This window comes from Salvelinus alpinus, chromosome 20 (assembly GCF_045679555.1).
Source record: "Salvelinus alpinus chromosome 20, SLU_Salpinus.1, whole genome shotgun sequence".
Lineage (NCBI taxonomy): Eukaryota > Metazoa > Chordata > Actinopteri > Salmoniformes > Salmonidae > Salvelinus > Salvelinus alpinus.
Genome location: NC_092105.1, coordinates 45,845,976 through 45,864,375, shown reverse-complemented (window position 1 = coordinate 45,864,375; position 18,400 = coordinate 45,845,976). Strand labels below are relative to the sequence as shown.

The window sequence follows — 18,400 nt, the reverse complement described above, 5'->3', positions numbered from 1 at the left end:
AGGGCATAGCGGGATTTCTTATAAGCGTCCGGATTAGTGTCCCGTTCCTTGAAAGTGGCAGCTCTCGCCTTTAGCTCGGTGAGGATGTTGTCTGTAATCCATGGCTTCTGGTTGGGATATGTAAGTACGGTCACTGTGGGGACAACGTCGTCGATGCACTTATTGATGAAGCCGGTGACTGAGGTGGTATACTCCTCAATGCCATTGGATGAATCCCGGAACATATTCCAGTCTGTGCTAGCAAAACAGTCCTGTAGCGTAGCATCTGCTTAATCTGACCACTTCCATATTGAGCAAGTCACTGGTACTTCCTGCTTTAGTTTTTTGCAAGCAGGAATCAGGAGCATATAATTATTGTCAGATTATTTTCCAAATGGAGGGTGGGGGAGAGCTTTGTATTTAAATTTTTTTTTAAAGTCAATTAAGAACAAATTCTTATTTAAAATGACGGCCTACCAAAAGGCAAAAAGCCTCCTGCGGTTGTATGAGTCTCTGTGTGTGAAGTAAAGGTGGTCTAGAGTTTTTTTCCCCCTCTGGTTGTACTTATGACATGCTGGTAGAAATGAGGTAAAACGGATTTAAGTTTCCCTGCATTAAAGTCCCCGGCCACTAGGAGCGCCGCTTCTGGATGAGCATGTTTTTGTTTGCATATGGCCTTATACAGCTCATTTTGTGGTGTTAAATAGATGGCTACAAATAATATAGATGTGAACTCTCTTGGTAGATAGTGTGGTCTACAGCTTATCATGAGATATTGTACCTCAGGCGAGCAATACCTCGAGACTTCTTTAATATTAGACGTCGCGCACCAGCAGTTATTGACAAATAGACACACACCACTGCCCCTCGTCTTACCAGACGTAGCTGCTCTGTCCTGCCGATGCACAGAAAACCCAGCCAGCTCTAAATTATCTGTGTCGTCATTCAGCCATGATTCGGTGAAACATAAGATATTACATGTTTTAATGTCCCGTTGGGAGGATAGTCTTAATCGTAGACAGTCCAGTTTATTTTCCAATGATTGCACATTGGCCAATAGTACAGAGGGTAGTGGTGGTTTAACTACTCGCCGACGAATTCTTACAAGGCCCCACGCCCTCCTCCCCCTTTTTCTCTGTATTTTCTTCACACTAGTCAGTCTATCACAGTGCCATCCGTTTTGTCACCAAAGCCCCATGTACTACCCACCACTGCGAACTGTATGCTGTCGTTGGCTGGCCCTCGCTTCATATTCGTCGCCAAACCCACTGGCTCCAGGTCATCAATAAGTCTTTGTTAGGTAAAGCTCCAACTTATCTCAGCTCACTGGTCACCATAGCAACACCCATCTGTAGCATGCGCTCCAGCAGGTATATTTCACTTGTCATCCCCAAAGCCAACACCTCTTTTGGCCGTCTTTCCTTCCAGTTCTCTGCTGCCAATGACTGGAACAAATGGCAAAAATCAAAAATCAGTTGGACACATATCTCCCTCACTAACGTCACTCGTCAGCTGTCAGAGCAGCTTACCCATCGCTGCAGCTGTACACAGCCCATCTGTAAATAGCCCATCCAACCAACTACCTACTTCATCCCCACATTTGTTTTAGTTTTTCTGCTCTTTTGCACACCAGTATTTCTATTTGCACATCCTCATCTGCACATATATCACTCCAGTGTAAATTGCTAAATTGTAATTACTTCGCCACTATTGGCCTATTTATTGCCTTACCTCCTTACTAAATTTGCACACACTGTATACAGATTTTTTCTGTTGTGTTATTGACTGTACATTTGTTTATCCCATGTGCAACTCTGTGTTGTTGTTTTTGTCGCACTGCTTTGCTTTATCTTGGCCAGGTTGCAGTTGTAAATGAGAACTTGTTCTCAACTGGCCTACCTGGTTAAATAAAGGTGAAATATATATATTTTTAAACTAGTGACGGGGCTTTTGGCCTGGTCTCAAGAAAGCAGTATATCCTATGCGTCGGACTCATTAAAGAATTGTTTTTCTTCCAGTTCGAGATGAGTAATCGCTGTTCTGATGTCCAGAAGCTCTTCTCGGTCATAAGAGACGGTAACAGCAACAAAATGTACAAAATATTTTACAAACGATGTGAAAAAACAAACAAAATAGCACAGTTGGTTAGGAGCCAGTAAAACAGCAGCCATCACATCCTGTGCACTTTTTGTACATAGTCCCACCATTTTAGGGGACAAAAAGGACTGGGACAAATTCACTTATATGTATATTAAAGTAGTCAAAAGTTAAGTATTTGGTCCTGAAACAATGTTATGCATGACATGTTTTGATACATTGATATTTACATTTACATTTAAGTCATTTAGCAGACGCTCTTATCCAGAGCGACTTACAAATTGGAAAGTTCATACATATTCATCCTGGTCCCCCCGTGGGGAATGAACCCACAACCCTGGCGTTGCAAGCGCCATGCTCTACCAACTGAGCCACACGGGACCAGTTATATCTAAATGAATGAGCCAGCTAGCTAACTTAATTGATTGCTTGTAGTATAGCCCAATATTTGACTTAAGCCCAAATAACACGAAAAGTGTATTTTTACATGCGTGTACATGTTGGAATTACACTGAACAAAAATATAAATGCAACATGCAAAAGTGTTGGTCCCATGTTGCATAAGCTGAAATAAAAGATCCCAGAAATGTTCCATACACGCAAAAAGCGTATTTCTTTCAAATGTTGTGCAGAAATTTGTTTACATCCCTGTTTGTGAGCATTTCTCCTTTGTCAAGATAATCCATCCACCTGACAGGTTTGGCATATCTATAAACTGATTAAACAGCATTAGAAACTGATTAAACAGCATAATCATTACACAGGTGTTCCTTTTGCTGTGGGCAATAAAAGGCCACTCAAAAATGTGCAGTTTTGTCACACAACACAATACCTCAGATATCTGAAGTTTTGATGGAGCATGCATTTGGCATACTGACTGCAGGAATGTCTACCAGAGCTATTGCCAGAGAATTGAATGTTAATTTCTCTACCAAAAATCCCCCAGCATCGTTTTAGAGAATTTAGCAGTAAGTCCAATCACAACACAATCGACCACGTGTATGGCGTCGCAGGCGTGGAAGGAAGCTAAAGTAATTTTACAGCATTATAGCAAATGTTTTATTTATTTTATTTAACTAGGCAAGTCAGTTAAGAACAAATTATTATTTAATAGAGGTGGGGGATCCTGCTTCTGGATACAACAGGCTGGAGTACGCCTGTCGGCCTTGAACTTCATGGCTTCAATGAAAGGGGGCAGTCGTTCTACTCTGGATAGTACAGACGATTTGCATTCTGGCAATATGAATGACAACTATATAGGGTCCTATGTATTTACAGTCAGGCAGGCAGGCAACAGTCTAGGCTAGAGGGGTCCTGAATTCCACACGCGTGTGTGCGCTCACCTGCAAGCATGGCAGATCTTCAGATGAGGCTTCTTCGGCAGAAAATCCAGAAAAGAAGCGAAAAGAACAAAGAGCGAAAACTACTTAAGAAACAGAAACAAGAGGAAGATAATGGTAACTGTTTTTCGAGTATTGTAATCGTTGTCTACAAGTTGTATTGACACTCGCGCTAGCCAACCTCGAAGCAAGGCTAGGTAGCTATATGTCTGATGCGTGGTTTTGCGGAGTTATTTATTTTATATGTAACCTCCGATGTCTCTCGGAAATCACATATCATTTTAGTTGATACACGTAGCTAAATCATCTATTGTAATAACGTGATCCATTCTGTTAACTTGTTTCTAGTTAAGCTGGCTAACGTTACTGTTTATTTTGGTAGTTAGCTAACCTTAGCCATTAGCTAGTGAAACAAATCCTAGGTTATTTCTGAACATTGTTATGAATGACAGGTTTTGATACATAGAGCTCTTTCCACTATTGATATCTTAGTTATGTAAATGAATAAGTCAGCTAGATTACTTACATCGCATTGATTGTGTGTAGTATAGCCAAATAAGCCAATATTGGCCTAAAGCCCAAATGACGGGCTGCGAGCGTCAACTGCGCTTCAAATTAGATGTCAAATCTATTTGTCTTGCATCTACGCCAAGCAATGCGGATAAACTGGCAGAAGACTGCATTGTTACAACTGGAATTGTAACATGTGTAGTTAAAGTGTATATTTACGGTGCGTTCACAAATGCACTCTGGCTTTCTTCTCCGATTTAAGAGCACTCATCTGAGTGTGCCATGGCGCAGAATAACGGACACGCAGACTAGACCAGGCACACGCGTGCACCATCGCTCGCATGTTGATTTTGTCTAGAAGTGATAATGATGTGCAGATTGAAATATCAGAACGAACTCTGAACCACTTATATTAATTTGGGGACATGTCGAAACTGATTAAACATTCATGGACATTTAGCTAGCTTGCTTTTGCTAGTTTATTTGTCCTGGGATATAAATATTTGGTTGTTATTTTACCTGAAATGCATAAGGTCCTCTACTCCGACAACTAATCCACAGATAAAAGTGTAAACCTAGTTGTTAGTTTCTAGTAATCTTTCCTCCTTAAGTCTTCTTTGGACTTTATATGGCAGTTGGCAACAAACTGTAAGGTGCATTACCACCACCACCTGGAGTGCTTCATAAATAGAACCAAGTTCGTTTTTAGCACCTGGCTATGCAGATACGTGAGCAGTTTGGATGAAATAATTGAATAACATGTATGTGTACATTTATTTAGCAACACAAATAGTGTGGTCAAGGTGAGGAATTTACATGTGCGCAACACACTTGAATATGACTAGGGTCAGTAGACATTGGCAAAAAAAAGCTATTCAATTGTTGCCAACAGCAGTTAGTCACCAACGCCCTAAATAACATGAAAACAGCCCAACCAGCTCTGCTAGGGTGAGTAAAATGGTCAGATTGAGGTGTTCTCTCATTTGTGTTTGGGTGCTTGACTGCCATTGTGAGTGTTGCTCAGAGTGCACACTGGATGCTCTGGCGGAGGAGCATGGTTGACCTGAGCGTTCTGACCTCACAATGACAGTCAAGCACCAAACCTAACTGGCCAAAGTTAGCTTGCTAGCTACTGCCAGACATTTATTTACCTTTATTTTAGACATAAATGAGAGACCACCTCACTGACCATTTTTCTCGCCCTAGCAGAGCTGGTTAGGCTGTTTCTGTGTTATCTAGAGCTTTGGTGACTGTAACTATGCTGCTGGCAACAAGTAAATTCCTTTTTTTTTTGCAAACGTTTACTGATACCGGTCATATTCGACGAATGTTGCGTGTTCGTAAATGAATCGGTTATTCTGCACTCTGGAACACTCAGATGAGGGCGCTCTGAAATCGGAAATAGATAGCCAGAGTGAATTTACGAACGCACCCGTAGAAAGAACGAGACTAGCCAAATGCTTTATAAACTGCTAGGGTGTATTAGCTATGACTCTCCTCACGTTCGTGGGCCAACATAACAGGAGGTAGGTACAGTGGCTACCGTAGGACTTAAGGTATAAGGTGAGTCAAAAGAAACAGAACAATCGTTTACAATGGGTACATGGCAAACATAAATTCAACTGTTTATTATGCCTTACATCATCTTCACGGAGTCTTGCCCTGCTACCGAATGGACAAGTGTAGCAACGTTTTTTATAACTAACCTAAGATGGACCAGAGCCTGTTTTCAAATGGGAGCAAATAGTGGGCAGAGCCAAGCACGCGCTAGTGAGATCCTATTGGCACGTTTTATCATTTATTTGCATATTTACGTTAGGGAACGCCTACACTGTGAAATGCGAGTGTGCAATCACTAAATTCGCCGTTGCAATCCTTCTAAATATCGCAATTTGTTTGAAACTTTGGTAAAGGTTAAAGTCTACAAAATGCAGTCATTTTGGAAACAGAACTGTATGGCGATCAAATGTTTCATTGATGAGGAAATGAGCAGAATGTTGGCCAAAATCCATCTCGCTTCATCTTCTCCCACTGCCGGCAACTGGGCTTCCTCTCATCACCATATGTGGTAGTGAGTGGAAACGCCAACCGGATGCTTTACATTTATACACCCGGGGAAATATCTGGCTCATTGTTATATCTGTGAGTGTAGTGTTTGTAATGCAAGATGGAGGGAAAGCCTGTCTCTCATCAGAGATTGCGTTTATTTTGGGAGATTGCAAAATATTACATTTTCATTCAATACAGGGTAAATATGTTTCAGGTGATAATAAAACGCGTTTATAACTTTTTCCTAATTGTCATAAACAATCGTCACTACCATCACAATAAACCAAAATAGCCAAATACTGTCTGAAAGTGAATTGATTATCAATTGCAGTATGTTTCTAGAAACAAATGCCAAATTCACACTTACTGTACACTGTTTTAACAGTTGCCGCAGACCATATTTTTCAGTGACAACATGTTTGTGGCATCTTTCTTCCGTTTTACACACAGGTGTTCAGAGACGCAGATAGCTAATTAGCACAGGTAGTCCATTCTCTTACATATTTCTTTCGTACGCGTGCTATAATATGGAAATATCCCTGTGCGGGAACCCTAACTCTATAAAGGTGTGTATCAATTTAACCTTTTTGTTTTTTGGAAATGATTTATCGCCGATAACATGCATGTTAATGCTCAGACCGAGCAAAACTCCCCTACAGAAGATGCCTTCATCCAATGACTGTTATGTAATGGCACCGAGTCATTGTCAAGGGCTAGCTTGTAGTAGTGGTTGCTCGCTAGCTAGTCAATGTTACTAGTTGAATGATGGCCTCCTTTGCCTGGTTGATGTGATTTTTATTTCTTTTTTTATTCTGTGTATTCACAGATGACGCGAACAGACTTCCAGAGGAGCGTTGTGATGAAACGAGCCATGGGGCCACATCAATTTCAAAGCCGCAGAACGCCAAACCCACAAAGAAGCCACAAATACAGAAGAATGTGTCTGCAAAGGTGGACACCGAAAAAAAATCTGTCAAGATGAAAAGGAAGCTCAAAACTGCTGATTTGCCAGGTAATGTTACTATTCAGTCATTTCTTAAAGTTGTTGTGGCTAGGATTTGAGATTCTAATATTATGCACCTTTCAAGAAGGCTGGGGTAAATGGCTAAGTGTTTGTTTACCAATTCATTTCATGTTTTCCTTGTCAACGTATTTTTATATGGTTCTAACGTAGGTGTGAAGAAAGCCAAGAAGGACGAGGCAGATGATGATGATGAGGATATGGAGGAGGAGAGGGGGTTGACTGTGACTGGGGAGGATGCTGATCAGGGCACAGACAAACCCACACAGCCTCTTGAAGGGGCAGGGGCTGGAGAGGAGGAGGAGGAAGAGGATGAAGAGGGAAGTGAAGATGGGGGGGAAGGAGAGAAGTTTGGGGATGATGAGGAGGAAGAAGATGGACCAGAGCTCCCAACTGGCTTGACAGGTATTCAATGTTCAATGACATAGACATAGGTCAACCAGAGGCCTTTACACTGCAAAATGTTAGCCTTGTCAACTGAATGTTATCTGTAGCAGTAATTTCTCAGTATTAGATATGGGCCATGAACTTTTTACAATTTAGCCTCTGCAAGCATACACATATGTATTTTATCCATGACCTGCTTGGTAACCATGGTCTTTTACTTTAGGTCAAGGATGGGGGTGGGGGCCACAAATAAACTGAATTGATCATGAGGGACTGCAGTTGCTCGCAAGTCTGCGTAACCATATGTGCACCCCACCACATTGTGAGCAAACCATTTTACCAGCCCGCCTCTTAACAGTGGAGATAGATTAATAATATATATAGTTTTGAAGGAAGTGCAATTCTGCACATTTTGCCATGGGGCAGAGCAAAGATATTACAATTGTATTACTAATTTCATGCAGTTCTACTCATTTTAGCCATGGGGTGGAGAGAAATGTTTGCAGTTTTATGACCTACAAAATCAGTGGGTAATTTGAACATGATTACTAAGTTTAGATAGCTCCAGGTAAATGTTGCAATTCTTCAATTCTTCTTCTGCAAATAGCACTGCTGGGGGATTTTTAAAAAGTCATAATCAATCAATAATATCATAACACTAGCAAAATATTTTCTTGAATTTACAATCTGTAGAAAGTACGAGAATAGAAAGGTTCAGAACTTTGTAACAGCACAGTTGAAAAATATATGTCAAATATAAATCGACTGGATGGTGTTCAGAGATAGATGGGAGGGGTTGAGTGGAGCTGAAGGGTGGGACTAAAAATAACAAGACAGCGAATGTAAAATATACTGTCCGTAAAATGTGTATCGTATCTACAAGCTTGAAGTAGAAGCCTAAGTGTTGTCGATTAGTTCCCTTCAATTAGTTGAGGGGTGGTAGGGTTAAGGGAAAATAATAAAATAAATATATTTATCTATTTCTCTCTATATCACAGTGCCTTCGGGAAATATTCACTCCTTTACTTTTTCCACATTTTGTTATCTTACAGCCTTTTTCTAAAATTGATTAAATACATTTAAAAACTCAGTAATCTACACACAATACCCCATAATGACAAAGTGAAAAGAGGTTTGTTAGAATTTTTTTCGCATTTGTTAAAAAATAAAACATACCATATTTACGTAAGTATTCAGCCCCTTTGCTATGAGACTCGGAATTGAGCTTAGGTGCATCCTGTTTCCATTGATCATCCTTGATGTTTCTACAAGTTAATTGGAGTCCACCTGTGGTAAATTCAATTGATTGGACAGGATTTGGAAAGGCACACACCTGTCTATAGAAGGTCCCACAGTTGACAGTGCATGTCAGAGCAAAAACCAAGCCATGAGGTCAAAGGAAGTGTCCGTGGAGCTCCGAGACAGGATTGTGTCGAGGCACAGATCTGGCCACGGGTAACAAAACATTTCTGCAGGATTGAAGGTCCCTAAGAACACAGTCCAGAAGGACAACCATCTCTGCAGCACTCTACCAATCAGGCCTTTATGGTAGAGTGGCCAGACAGAAGCCACTTCTCAGTAAAAGGCACATGACAGCTCACTTGGAATTTGCCACAAGTGATCTAAAGGACTCTCAGACCATGAGAACCAAGATTCTCTGGTCTGATGAAACCAAGATTGAACACTTTGGCCTGAATGCCAAGCGTCACATCTGGAGGAAACCTGGCACCATCCCTATGGTGAAGCATGGTGGAGGCAGCATCATGCTGTGGGTATGTTTTTCAGTGGCAGGGTTTGGGAGACTAGTCAGGATCGAGGCAAAGTACAGAGAAATCATTGTTGAAAACCTGCTCAGGACCTCAGACTAAGGTGAAGGTTTACCTTCCAACAGGACAACAACCCTTAGCACATAGCCAAGACAACGCAGGAGTGGCTTTGGGACAAGTCTCTGAATGTCCTTGAATGGCCCAGTCAGAGCCTGGACTTGAACCCGATCAAACATCTCTGGAGACCTGAAAATAGCTGTGCAGCGACTTTCCCCATCCAACCTGACAGCGCTTGAGAGGATCTGCAGAGAAGAATGGGGGGGAAACTCCCCAAATACCGATGTGCCAAGCCGGTGCGTCATACACATTATGATTCGATGCTGTAATCGCTGCCGAAGGTGCTTCAACATTGTACTGAGTAAAGGGTCTGAGAACTTTGGTAAATTTGATATTGTATTTTTTTATGAAATTAGCAACAATTCCCCAAAAACTTTTTTAGGAATTGTCTTTATTGGGTATTGTGTGTAGATTGATTTATTAAATCAATCATACATTTTAGAATAAGGCTGTAACCTAACAACATGTGGGAAAAGTCAAGGGCTTCTGAATACTTAGATATTTACAAAAAAATGTATATGGTGGATTGGAAATGATTGACATTTACATTAATGGAAGCCACAATATATCTGCAATATTAAAGCTGATCTAACTTCCAACAGTAAGTTGAGACCCCGACTGAGTTACACTTTTTGGGGGGGGGTGTCTACTTGTGCTAGACTAGAGCCCTTCTATGCCAAACCCATGCAGGTTTGAACTCTGTTTTCTGTTTCCCAGGTGCGTTCGAGGACACATCGTTTGCCTCTTTAGCCTCTCTGGTGAGTGAGAACACTCTGAAGGCTGTGAAGGAGATGGGCTTTGACCACATGACCGAGATCCAACACAAAAGCATCCGCCCCCTACTGGAGGGAAGGTAAGCTTACATTTTTATTAGCCAGAATTTCCACCTGTTAATTGTCCTCTACAAGGTTGACTGAAACAGGGCTCTGTAAAATCCTTCTAGGGCTCGGGGCGTGGCTGTCATGACGTTTTGTCAGCCCATCGTTGTAATGCAAGTGACTGCCGTTCTCCTAGTGATTGACCGTTTAATTAACATGAACATGTTTAGCATCTCTAGGCTCCCAGACATACGAGCTGCTGATTTGATGTGTGCATTTGGAACATCTGAACGTCTAATAAATCCATTTTAATATAGCCTACACCTTCACAATAAAATCCATTATTTCATTATGATCGGCCTATAAACGTGTTAGAAATCAAGACATGGGCTGAAGGATTCGAATCTCTGGGGGTGAGACAATTCCATTGCGGCTCTGCTGGTGTGGCAAATCAATGGGAGATGGCATTAAAAAGAAAACGAGAAGGGCTACAATGATCAAAAGCCAACCAGGTAGGCTGCTATTTAGGCTGTAATCTGAATGGAGTTGTGTGTATGTGAACATGAACTCACTCATGTACACGCACACATTCATGCTAAACGCATCACAACCGTTGCTACCAGACTCTTGTACACTTGGCCCCATCCCACCCTTCCACAATACACGTGTTAATATTGGACAATAAATTGTGCCTTCCTGTATTATACTTAAGCTAAAATATCTATTATAAACTGGGTGGTTTGAGCCCTGAATTCTGATTGGCTGAAAGCCATGGTATATGAGACAGTATACCAGGGGTAGGACAAAACATTTAGTTTTACTGCTCTAATCACGTTGGTAACCAGTTTATAATAGCAATAAGGCTCCTCGGGGGTTTGTGATATATGGCCAATATACCACGGCTAAGGGCTGTGTCCAGGCACTCCACGTTGCACAAAAGAACATCCCGTAGCTGTGGTATATTGGCCATATACCACACCTCCTCGGGCGTTATTGCTTAATTCTATTCTACTGCCATCTACTGTGTTTGTATTATCATTTCTTATTGTTACATTGTCGAAGGAATCTGCAAGTAAGCGTTTCGTTGGACGATCTATACCATGCGTATCCTGTATGTACCACTAATACAACTTGAAACTAACTGTAGGACGGTGAGAAGCGCACTTAGCCTCAATTAGCTAGCTTCTCTCGGTTTGATGCAGTCAAGACGGGTAATATGTAAACGGATGGGATGATAAGTAACTAGCAAGAAGTTAAGTCGTTGCGGTCTCTCCCTCCTTGCCTGCTCTGAGCCTCCCGTGTCTTACCTACACATTCACACACACGACCTCTGCTCCCAAGTAGCCTACAGCTGCTCGCTCTGTGCCTCTCTCTCCCTTTGTCCATAGCTCCAGTTTAATAAAGTAGCCAAACAATTGGCTTTTCTGTTGCTTCCTTCACTCGGAACAGACCGGGTCCATAAGGGGACAGGTTTGGTTGTCCTTTAGGTTATTTCGGTACGGATTTTAAATATATGCATATTGGGTCCGGTGTTTTCCCGTGAACATTTTGGAACAGGGCCTCTAACCCCCATTACCATTTGTCCTTATTCATGTTATTCCAATTCAATCATGAAGTTAGAGAGCGATTTAGAGGGATAATGGAGCACTGAAAACCAGGCCATTATCGAGGGCCGTTAGCAAGTTTGGTAGGCTACCCATCAATGCCATTTATTTGCGCAGATTTGGATGGGATTACTGTGACCAACAGAATAACTGCTTTCATGACTTGTGACTGCTGGTGTGGCGATAATATGGTCGCCGCGACAGCCCTATCCAGGACCACCAAAAGTTGCCGAATGGCATCCTAGAATCAGCCCTACAGGACTGATAATAAACTGAGTAATGTTGTTTTTGGCCTGATCGATGACGTCCTTTGCTCTCTTGAATTTTGCTAGAGATATCCTGGCTGCTGCGAAGACTGGCAGTGGTAAAACCCTGGCCTTCCTCATCCCCTCCATCGAGCTCATCTACAAACTCAAGTTCATGCCCAGGAACGGTAAGATTAGTGAAGATAAATATGTTGCCCCACAGCTAGTCTTTTTAGCTCTGCTAACATCAAAGGCAAAGAGTCTAGACCTGGCGTAAGACTCAACCCTGCTTCCCCGCTATCCCCAGGCACGGGCGTGGTGATCCTGTCCCCAACGCGCGAGTTGGCCATGCAGACGTATGGCGTGATGAAAGAGCTGATGACCCACCACGTGCACACCTTTGGCCTGATCATGGGCGGCAGCAACCGCACGGCCGAGGCCCAGAGGCTGGCCAACGGTGTCAACATCATCGTGGCCACACCCGGCAGACTGCTGGACCACCTGCAGGTAATGATGATGATAAGAACAGTACATTTATGAAAATCCTTTTCATACATTTCTGTCAGTGGGGACCAGGGTAATTTTGAGAAAGGATTGGATTGTATAACTTTTCAGTGTGGGTAACTTATTTTACAGAAGGATTTTTGCATTTAGTCCTGGCTCTCTTCATTTGTTTCTCCCCACCCCCCTTTGCTCTCTGTAGAATACTGCCGGCTTCATGTATAAGAACCTCCAGTGTCTAATCATTGACGAAGCTGACCGTATCCTGGAAGTCGGCTTCGAGGAGGAACTAAAACAGATCATCAAACTCCTGCCGAGTATGTACCCACCTCATGGCCATAACCAACCTTGCATATGCTGTACCATGGGAGTTTGATGTTGCTATTTGTCTTGTGTGTATGTCTAACTCCCCATGTCTAACATCGTGCGTTGTTCCTCAGAGCGGAGGCAGACCATGCTGTTCTCGGCCACCCAGACCCGTAAGGTGGAGGACCTGGCCCGTATCTCCCTGAAGAAGGAGCCCCTCTACGTGGGCGTGGACGACAACAAGGACAACGCCACCGTGGATGGCCTGGAACAGGTAAACAAAACGACTCGCTGCTGCAGAGTGTGACTATAAGTTCAGTGCATTGCCTTCAGTTGCCCCAAGACATTAACCGAAAGTAGCAAAGCTTTGATGTTTTTTTTTTGTTAGTGGTCTTGACAGTTGGTTTTGGAGCGTCGAAATTCTAATTCAGACGTGCAGGCCGTTCAGCGAGGTTTGGCCTGTAGTGGCTCTGTCCTTTCCTGTAGTGTCTGCTAGATAGAAGTGGGGGGGTTTGAAACCCTTCCATGTCTCCACCACGGCAAGGTTATAGTTCAACCTCACACATCAATTACAATATGCACTTGACAGGTGTGTGGTTCTCTGCTTTTCTCTGGTGCATCAGTGATGCGTGGTCTGATGTGTAAACAATGTCTTGGTTGCCAGGGCTACGTGGTGTGTCCCTCAGAGAAGCGCTTCATGCTGCTCTTCACCTTCCTGAAGAAGAACCGCAACAAGAAGCTGATGGTGTTCTTCTCCTCCTGCATGTCGGTCAAGTTCCACTACGAGCTGCTCAACTACATCGACCTGCCCGTCATGGCCATCCACGTGAGTTGTCACCTTTCAGTCTAGCGGAACGAAAACTGGGTTTCTCTAGGAACGGTTCTGATGGTACCTCCCCGTTTCTGACTGTGTGTTTTAGTGTCGGCTGAAACTGACCTGGCTCACTTTATTCGCTTGTTTCGGGATGTTATTCGGAGCCCTTTGAGTCAGAGACACTCAACCAATATACATCACTGGTGATTAATTACGCCTGCTCTAAAATATGATTCATCTCAGTGTCTCTAGTAACAACAATGTAGTTCCAAGGCAAGCAACAGATTGCAGGCTACACTCTGTGTCAGTAGTCTTCGGATGATTATCTGGCTCAATTTGAGTTCTGCTACATTGATCCCCAGTCTGCCCCCACAAGGCATTCTCTCTCTCGTGGGTCTGCTGTGGAGACAACTGGTACATCCACACTTGGGTCTTAAGGCCTTGTACCACTATAACACATCTTATGACATGACCAGATCTTGCGCTATAGGATTTAACACGAACATGTACTGTAAAATTCTGTGCGGTTCATCAATGGCGTCTTATCCTATGTGGTAATGCTGTCTGTGGCTGACGTCTAATCAACTGTTTTTCTTTGATCTCTCAGGGGAAGCAGAAGCAGACGAAGCGTACCACCACCTTCTTCCAGTTCTGTAACGCTGACTCTGGCATCCTGCTGTGTACTGACGTGGCGGCCAGAGGCCTGGACATCCCCGAGGTGGACTGGATCGTACAGTATGACCCCCCAGATGACCCCAAGGTACCTAAGTTTGAGACACGCTTATTATGTATCTTTGACACTATTGAGTAATAACCCCTAGTCTATAAGCATCTCCAGCCAATTCCTCAGTGAAGCATTAACGTTTGTTTCCCTCGTTCTTCCCTCTTCCGTATCCTAGGAATACATCCACAGGGTCGGCAGAACAGCTCGCGGGATCAACGGCATAGGCCACGCCCTCCTGATCCTAAGGCCAGAGGAGCTGGGCTTCCTGCGCTTCCTCAAACAGGCCAAGGTAAGACCCTAACCCAACCATCTCTAACCTTACCTCAACCCAGCTCTTAACAGCAAAACAAGAAAAAAATGCAACTGATTAGCCATCTTTCAGCAGTGGTGAATTATGTTTTGAAAAGGAAATGTCACATTTTGTTTCCCTCCTGCCTCAGGTTCCTTTGAGTGAGTTTGAATTCTCTTGGGCGAAGATCTCCGATATCCAGGGTCAGGTAAGACATGCGTCCACGTTTATTTCTGCATGTGAACCAGAGCTAAATGACGTAACGTCTGTGATATAGTGGACTACAGCGGCTAATTAATTGATATGGTCAAATGATAGACATCCTCCTATGAACAGGAGTTAGCTTCTGTGACTTTAGGGCAATTATCTGACAAGCCTTAAAATCCCAATGACAAATTCACACCAAGGTCTTCACATTTTGTCCTTTGAAGCTGGAGAAATTGATTGAGAAGAACTACTACCTGCACAAGTCGGCCCAGGAGGCCTACAAGTCCTACGTGCGGGCGTACGACTCTCATTCGCTCAAAACGATCTACAGCGTCAACACGCTCAACCTCCCCATGGTGGCGCTCTCCTTCGGCTTCAAAGTGGCTCCCTACGTCGACCTCAGTATCCTTTTTCCTGCGGCGACAACCTAGGCGTACTTTCACCGATGTCGTTCAAAGTGTTGCGTCGCCTTGGTTTATCTATTTGTGGTTGTGACTTTTGCAAACTTATCCCATCTATTTATGATTTAAAAGAATGATACATAGTAAATATAGTGTACTTACTTATCATTACCTAATTGGTCGGTTCAGTACAGTGTTTCCTTTAACCCAGCACTCTGCTCCAGACGTCCACAGCAAAGGAGGACTGAAGATGACGAAGAGGGGTGGGGGCGGCGGCTTCGGCTACCAGAAGGGCAAGCCCGCTCACAAAGCCAAGATCTTCAAGCACGTCAACAAAGGCAAGGGGGACAAGAGGCAATTCTCTCGCTAGCCTGCGGTCCTTGGGGGACACTACAAAATGGCTTCCTGACCTGGACTCACTCTCTATCTAGAGACCGATCTATTAGCCTGTACTGGGCATCGTGTCTCGCTCCCTATTTGTGTGTGATAGACCAGTCTGGCCTGTTGGGTCGTCACTAGTTACCACAGCCACAAAGTCATAAACCTCGCTTATTTATTTTCTTAAAATCAGATTTTAAATCTAACCTTAACCTCACTGCTAACCTTATGCCTAACCTTTAAATTAAGACTAATAGCTAATTTTTGTATTCATTTTTACAATATAGCCAATTTTGACTTTGTTGCTGTGGTAACTAGTGACAACTAGTCTTTTGTAAGGGGCTCAATTGTTTTGCTCCAATGTCTCAGCCTGTCTTTCTCTGAACAGGTATTTTGTATTTGTAGTGGGCTCATACCGCTCATACTGTTCTGAGGACAGCCTTTGCATTCCTTTCCTCACAGCAGATGTGGATTTCTACTGTGGATTCTCTTTGATATGAGTATGCAGAACTATACATTGATTTGCATTGTTTTCCTCTGCTGGCCAATTAAAAAAAAGAAATAACACCCACACTGTTGGCAAACCCTTCCCATTTGTATAAGTTTTTTTATTTATGGAGCCCTTTCAGTTATAGGCACAATGTATTAACACAGGACTAAGTATTAGTGCACTTGTGACCTTTAATAATTATAGGTAGGGTATTGCAACCAATTTCCATAACAAAGGTAATGGCACACTGTTTTCTGAATTTGAGTAACAGATCACAGCATTGAAGAGCTGGTCCTGCCCGCTGAGCAAATGGTTGTAGTGACAGGGGAGTTCCACATGGGGGCGGTGTATTCAAGCACTGGTGTGATGTACAGGTACCTGCCAAAATAATGAGAACGCTAGTAAATGAGGGATACAAGGTATTGAAAGCAGGTTTTTCCACTGGTGTGGTTCCTGAGTTAAGTAAGCATTTAACATCCCATCATGCTTAGGGTCATGTACAAAAGAAACGTGTGAGTAAGATAATGGTTGCAGGGGTACGCTCAGACGTCGCATTCATCAACCAATGGTTGCGTGCCACATCGACTGCTGTCGGGCACCAGGTTGCTATAACGTGGTATGCTGATACATAAATGACCTATCCATTGATTGAAAGTTCTGGCATGCGTCGGCAATGTCTGAGCAGAGGAGCGCGACCGTTATGGCTTATGCCATGGGTGTCAAACTAATTTGGCCCGCGGGGTAATTATATTTGGCCCGCGAGACAATATCAAATTACTACTAGAGCTGGCCCGCCGGTATTATACAGCGCATTCACCGCTAATACTACCAATCCCATAATGCTCTGCTGTTGTTTTCGCGCGCCAATCAGGACAGGACCCAGAAACGCCCTCTCCTCTGTGACAGTAGTCATAGCAACATAGACGCTACAACTGTCAGCGCGCTATCCCTTCCCAAAAATGGCGAAAAGAAAGGCAGAAAACAGGAGCTTTCTGGACAAGTGGGAGGCAGAATATCTGTTTACATATGTAAAAGACAAACCTGTTTGTCTTGTTTGTGGAGTCAACGTGGCTGTAAGTAAGGAGTACAACATTAGACGACACTATGAAACGAAACACCATGACAAATAAAAGGACCTGGACATGACTCAAAGGTGCCAGAAAGTAGAGGAGATGAAAAGAAGTTTGGTTTCACAACAGAATATGTTCAAAAAAGCCACATCACAAAGTGAGGCTGCTGTAAAGCCTAGTTAAATCAGAAGGCTGCAAATAGAAAAGAGGCATACGATTTTTATTTAAATTTTATTTATTTAATAAATTAATGCCATTGATGTGTTTTTTATTTGAAATTCGATTTTGCATGTCTCCACTATTAAATTATATATTGTATGGTAATAAGCGATGCTTGTTCCATATTCAATGTTAAAGCAAAACTTGTTTGGGTCCATATTAAAAGGTTCATTTGTTCAATGTTGGCCCGCGACTTTGTTCAGGTTTTACATTTTGGCCCACTGGGTATTTGAGTTTGACACCCCTGGCTTATGCCCTCGCCCCTAACTGGTTCCTGTTTCTTAGCACGTTTCATTACATTTGTCTGACTTTTACACTCCCATCTCCCTCTTATAGTTGCCCTTGTCACATGATGGCTTGCCTTCATCAATGTCATAAACCATCAAATCACTCCTGTTTGATGCAACGGTGTTACATCCATGATACAGTGAGCCTGTGGCATACATGTTTTCCATTATACCTACAATGTAACGACTTGCAAGTCAGACGGAGTTTCCATTGACAATAGTAGTTGTTGGGAGTGAACCTTACTGTAAATAGTATGTCCATTGGGGAGTGCTTAGGAAGACTGCATGCTATGTAAAGCCTTTATAAATTGTAATTTTCTTTAAAGTGGGAACACTAAGGAAATGTTGCAATAGGCCTACTACTGTTGGGTGCTACTGGTCTGTGCAGTTAAGATTACAGTACCACGAGGGAAGCCGTTGGGCAGGAAGCATCCTGTTCTAATAGTGCACACTCTCTCCCTCATGCAGCTGCCAGCCAAATCATGAGACGCAAGTTCAGCCTGTCACTATCTGGCATACGAGGCTTACCAAAAATGTATGCAGGGCGGAAACTATGTCTCATATGGACACGGTTCAGGCATCTGTTTTGATTTGTTTCATGCCGTAATTCTTTCATACTGGCAAAGACTTGTATGGACCAACTATCTACAGCCATTACGACACCACTCACTAAGTTCAGCTCATGCCCACTCAAAAGATTGAAGAACATTGTGTCATTTGAGTGTTTGAGAAATTAATATAGGGAAGAGTTATGAGGTAGTATTACAAGTAAGACCTTTTA

General features: G+C 42.9%; 1 protein-coding gene and 1 non-coding gene across 2 annotated transcripts; both read left to right on the top strand.

The window, feature by feature from the left end:
* The first annotated feature begins 3,351 nt into the window (after positions 1–3,351).
* LOC139547000 (ATP-dependent RNA helicase DDX18-like) lies at positions 3,352–16,142 on the top strand. Its single transcript, XM_071356026.1, has 14 exons — positions 3,352–3,533; positions 6,802–6,987; positions 7,150–7,401; positions 9,984–10,119; positions 12,021–12,121; positions 12,241–12,440; positions 12,637–12,751; positions 12,875–13,014; positions 13,405–13,566; positions 14,162–14,314; positions 14,454–14,567; positions 14,719–14,775; positions 14,999–15,176; positions 15,400–16,142. Exons 1-14 carry the CDS (start codon positions 3,428–3,430, stop codon positions 15,543–15,545), a joined length of 2,046 nt encoding a protein of 681 aa, XP_071212127.1. The 5' UTR covers positions 3,352–3,427; the 3' UTR covers positions 15,546–16,142.
* LOC139547426 (small nucleolar RNA SNORA9) lies at positions 13,174–13,308 on the top strand. Its single transcript, XR_011669496.1, has one exon. It is a non-coding gene; the product is annotated as a small nucleolar RNA SNORA9 (small nucleolar RNA).
* Positions 16,143–18,400: the final 2,258 nt, after the last annotated feature.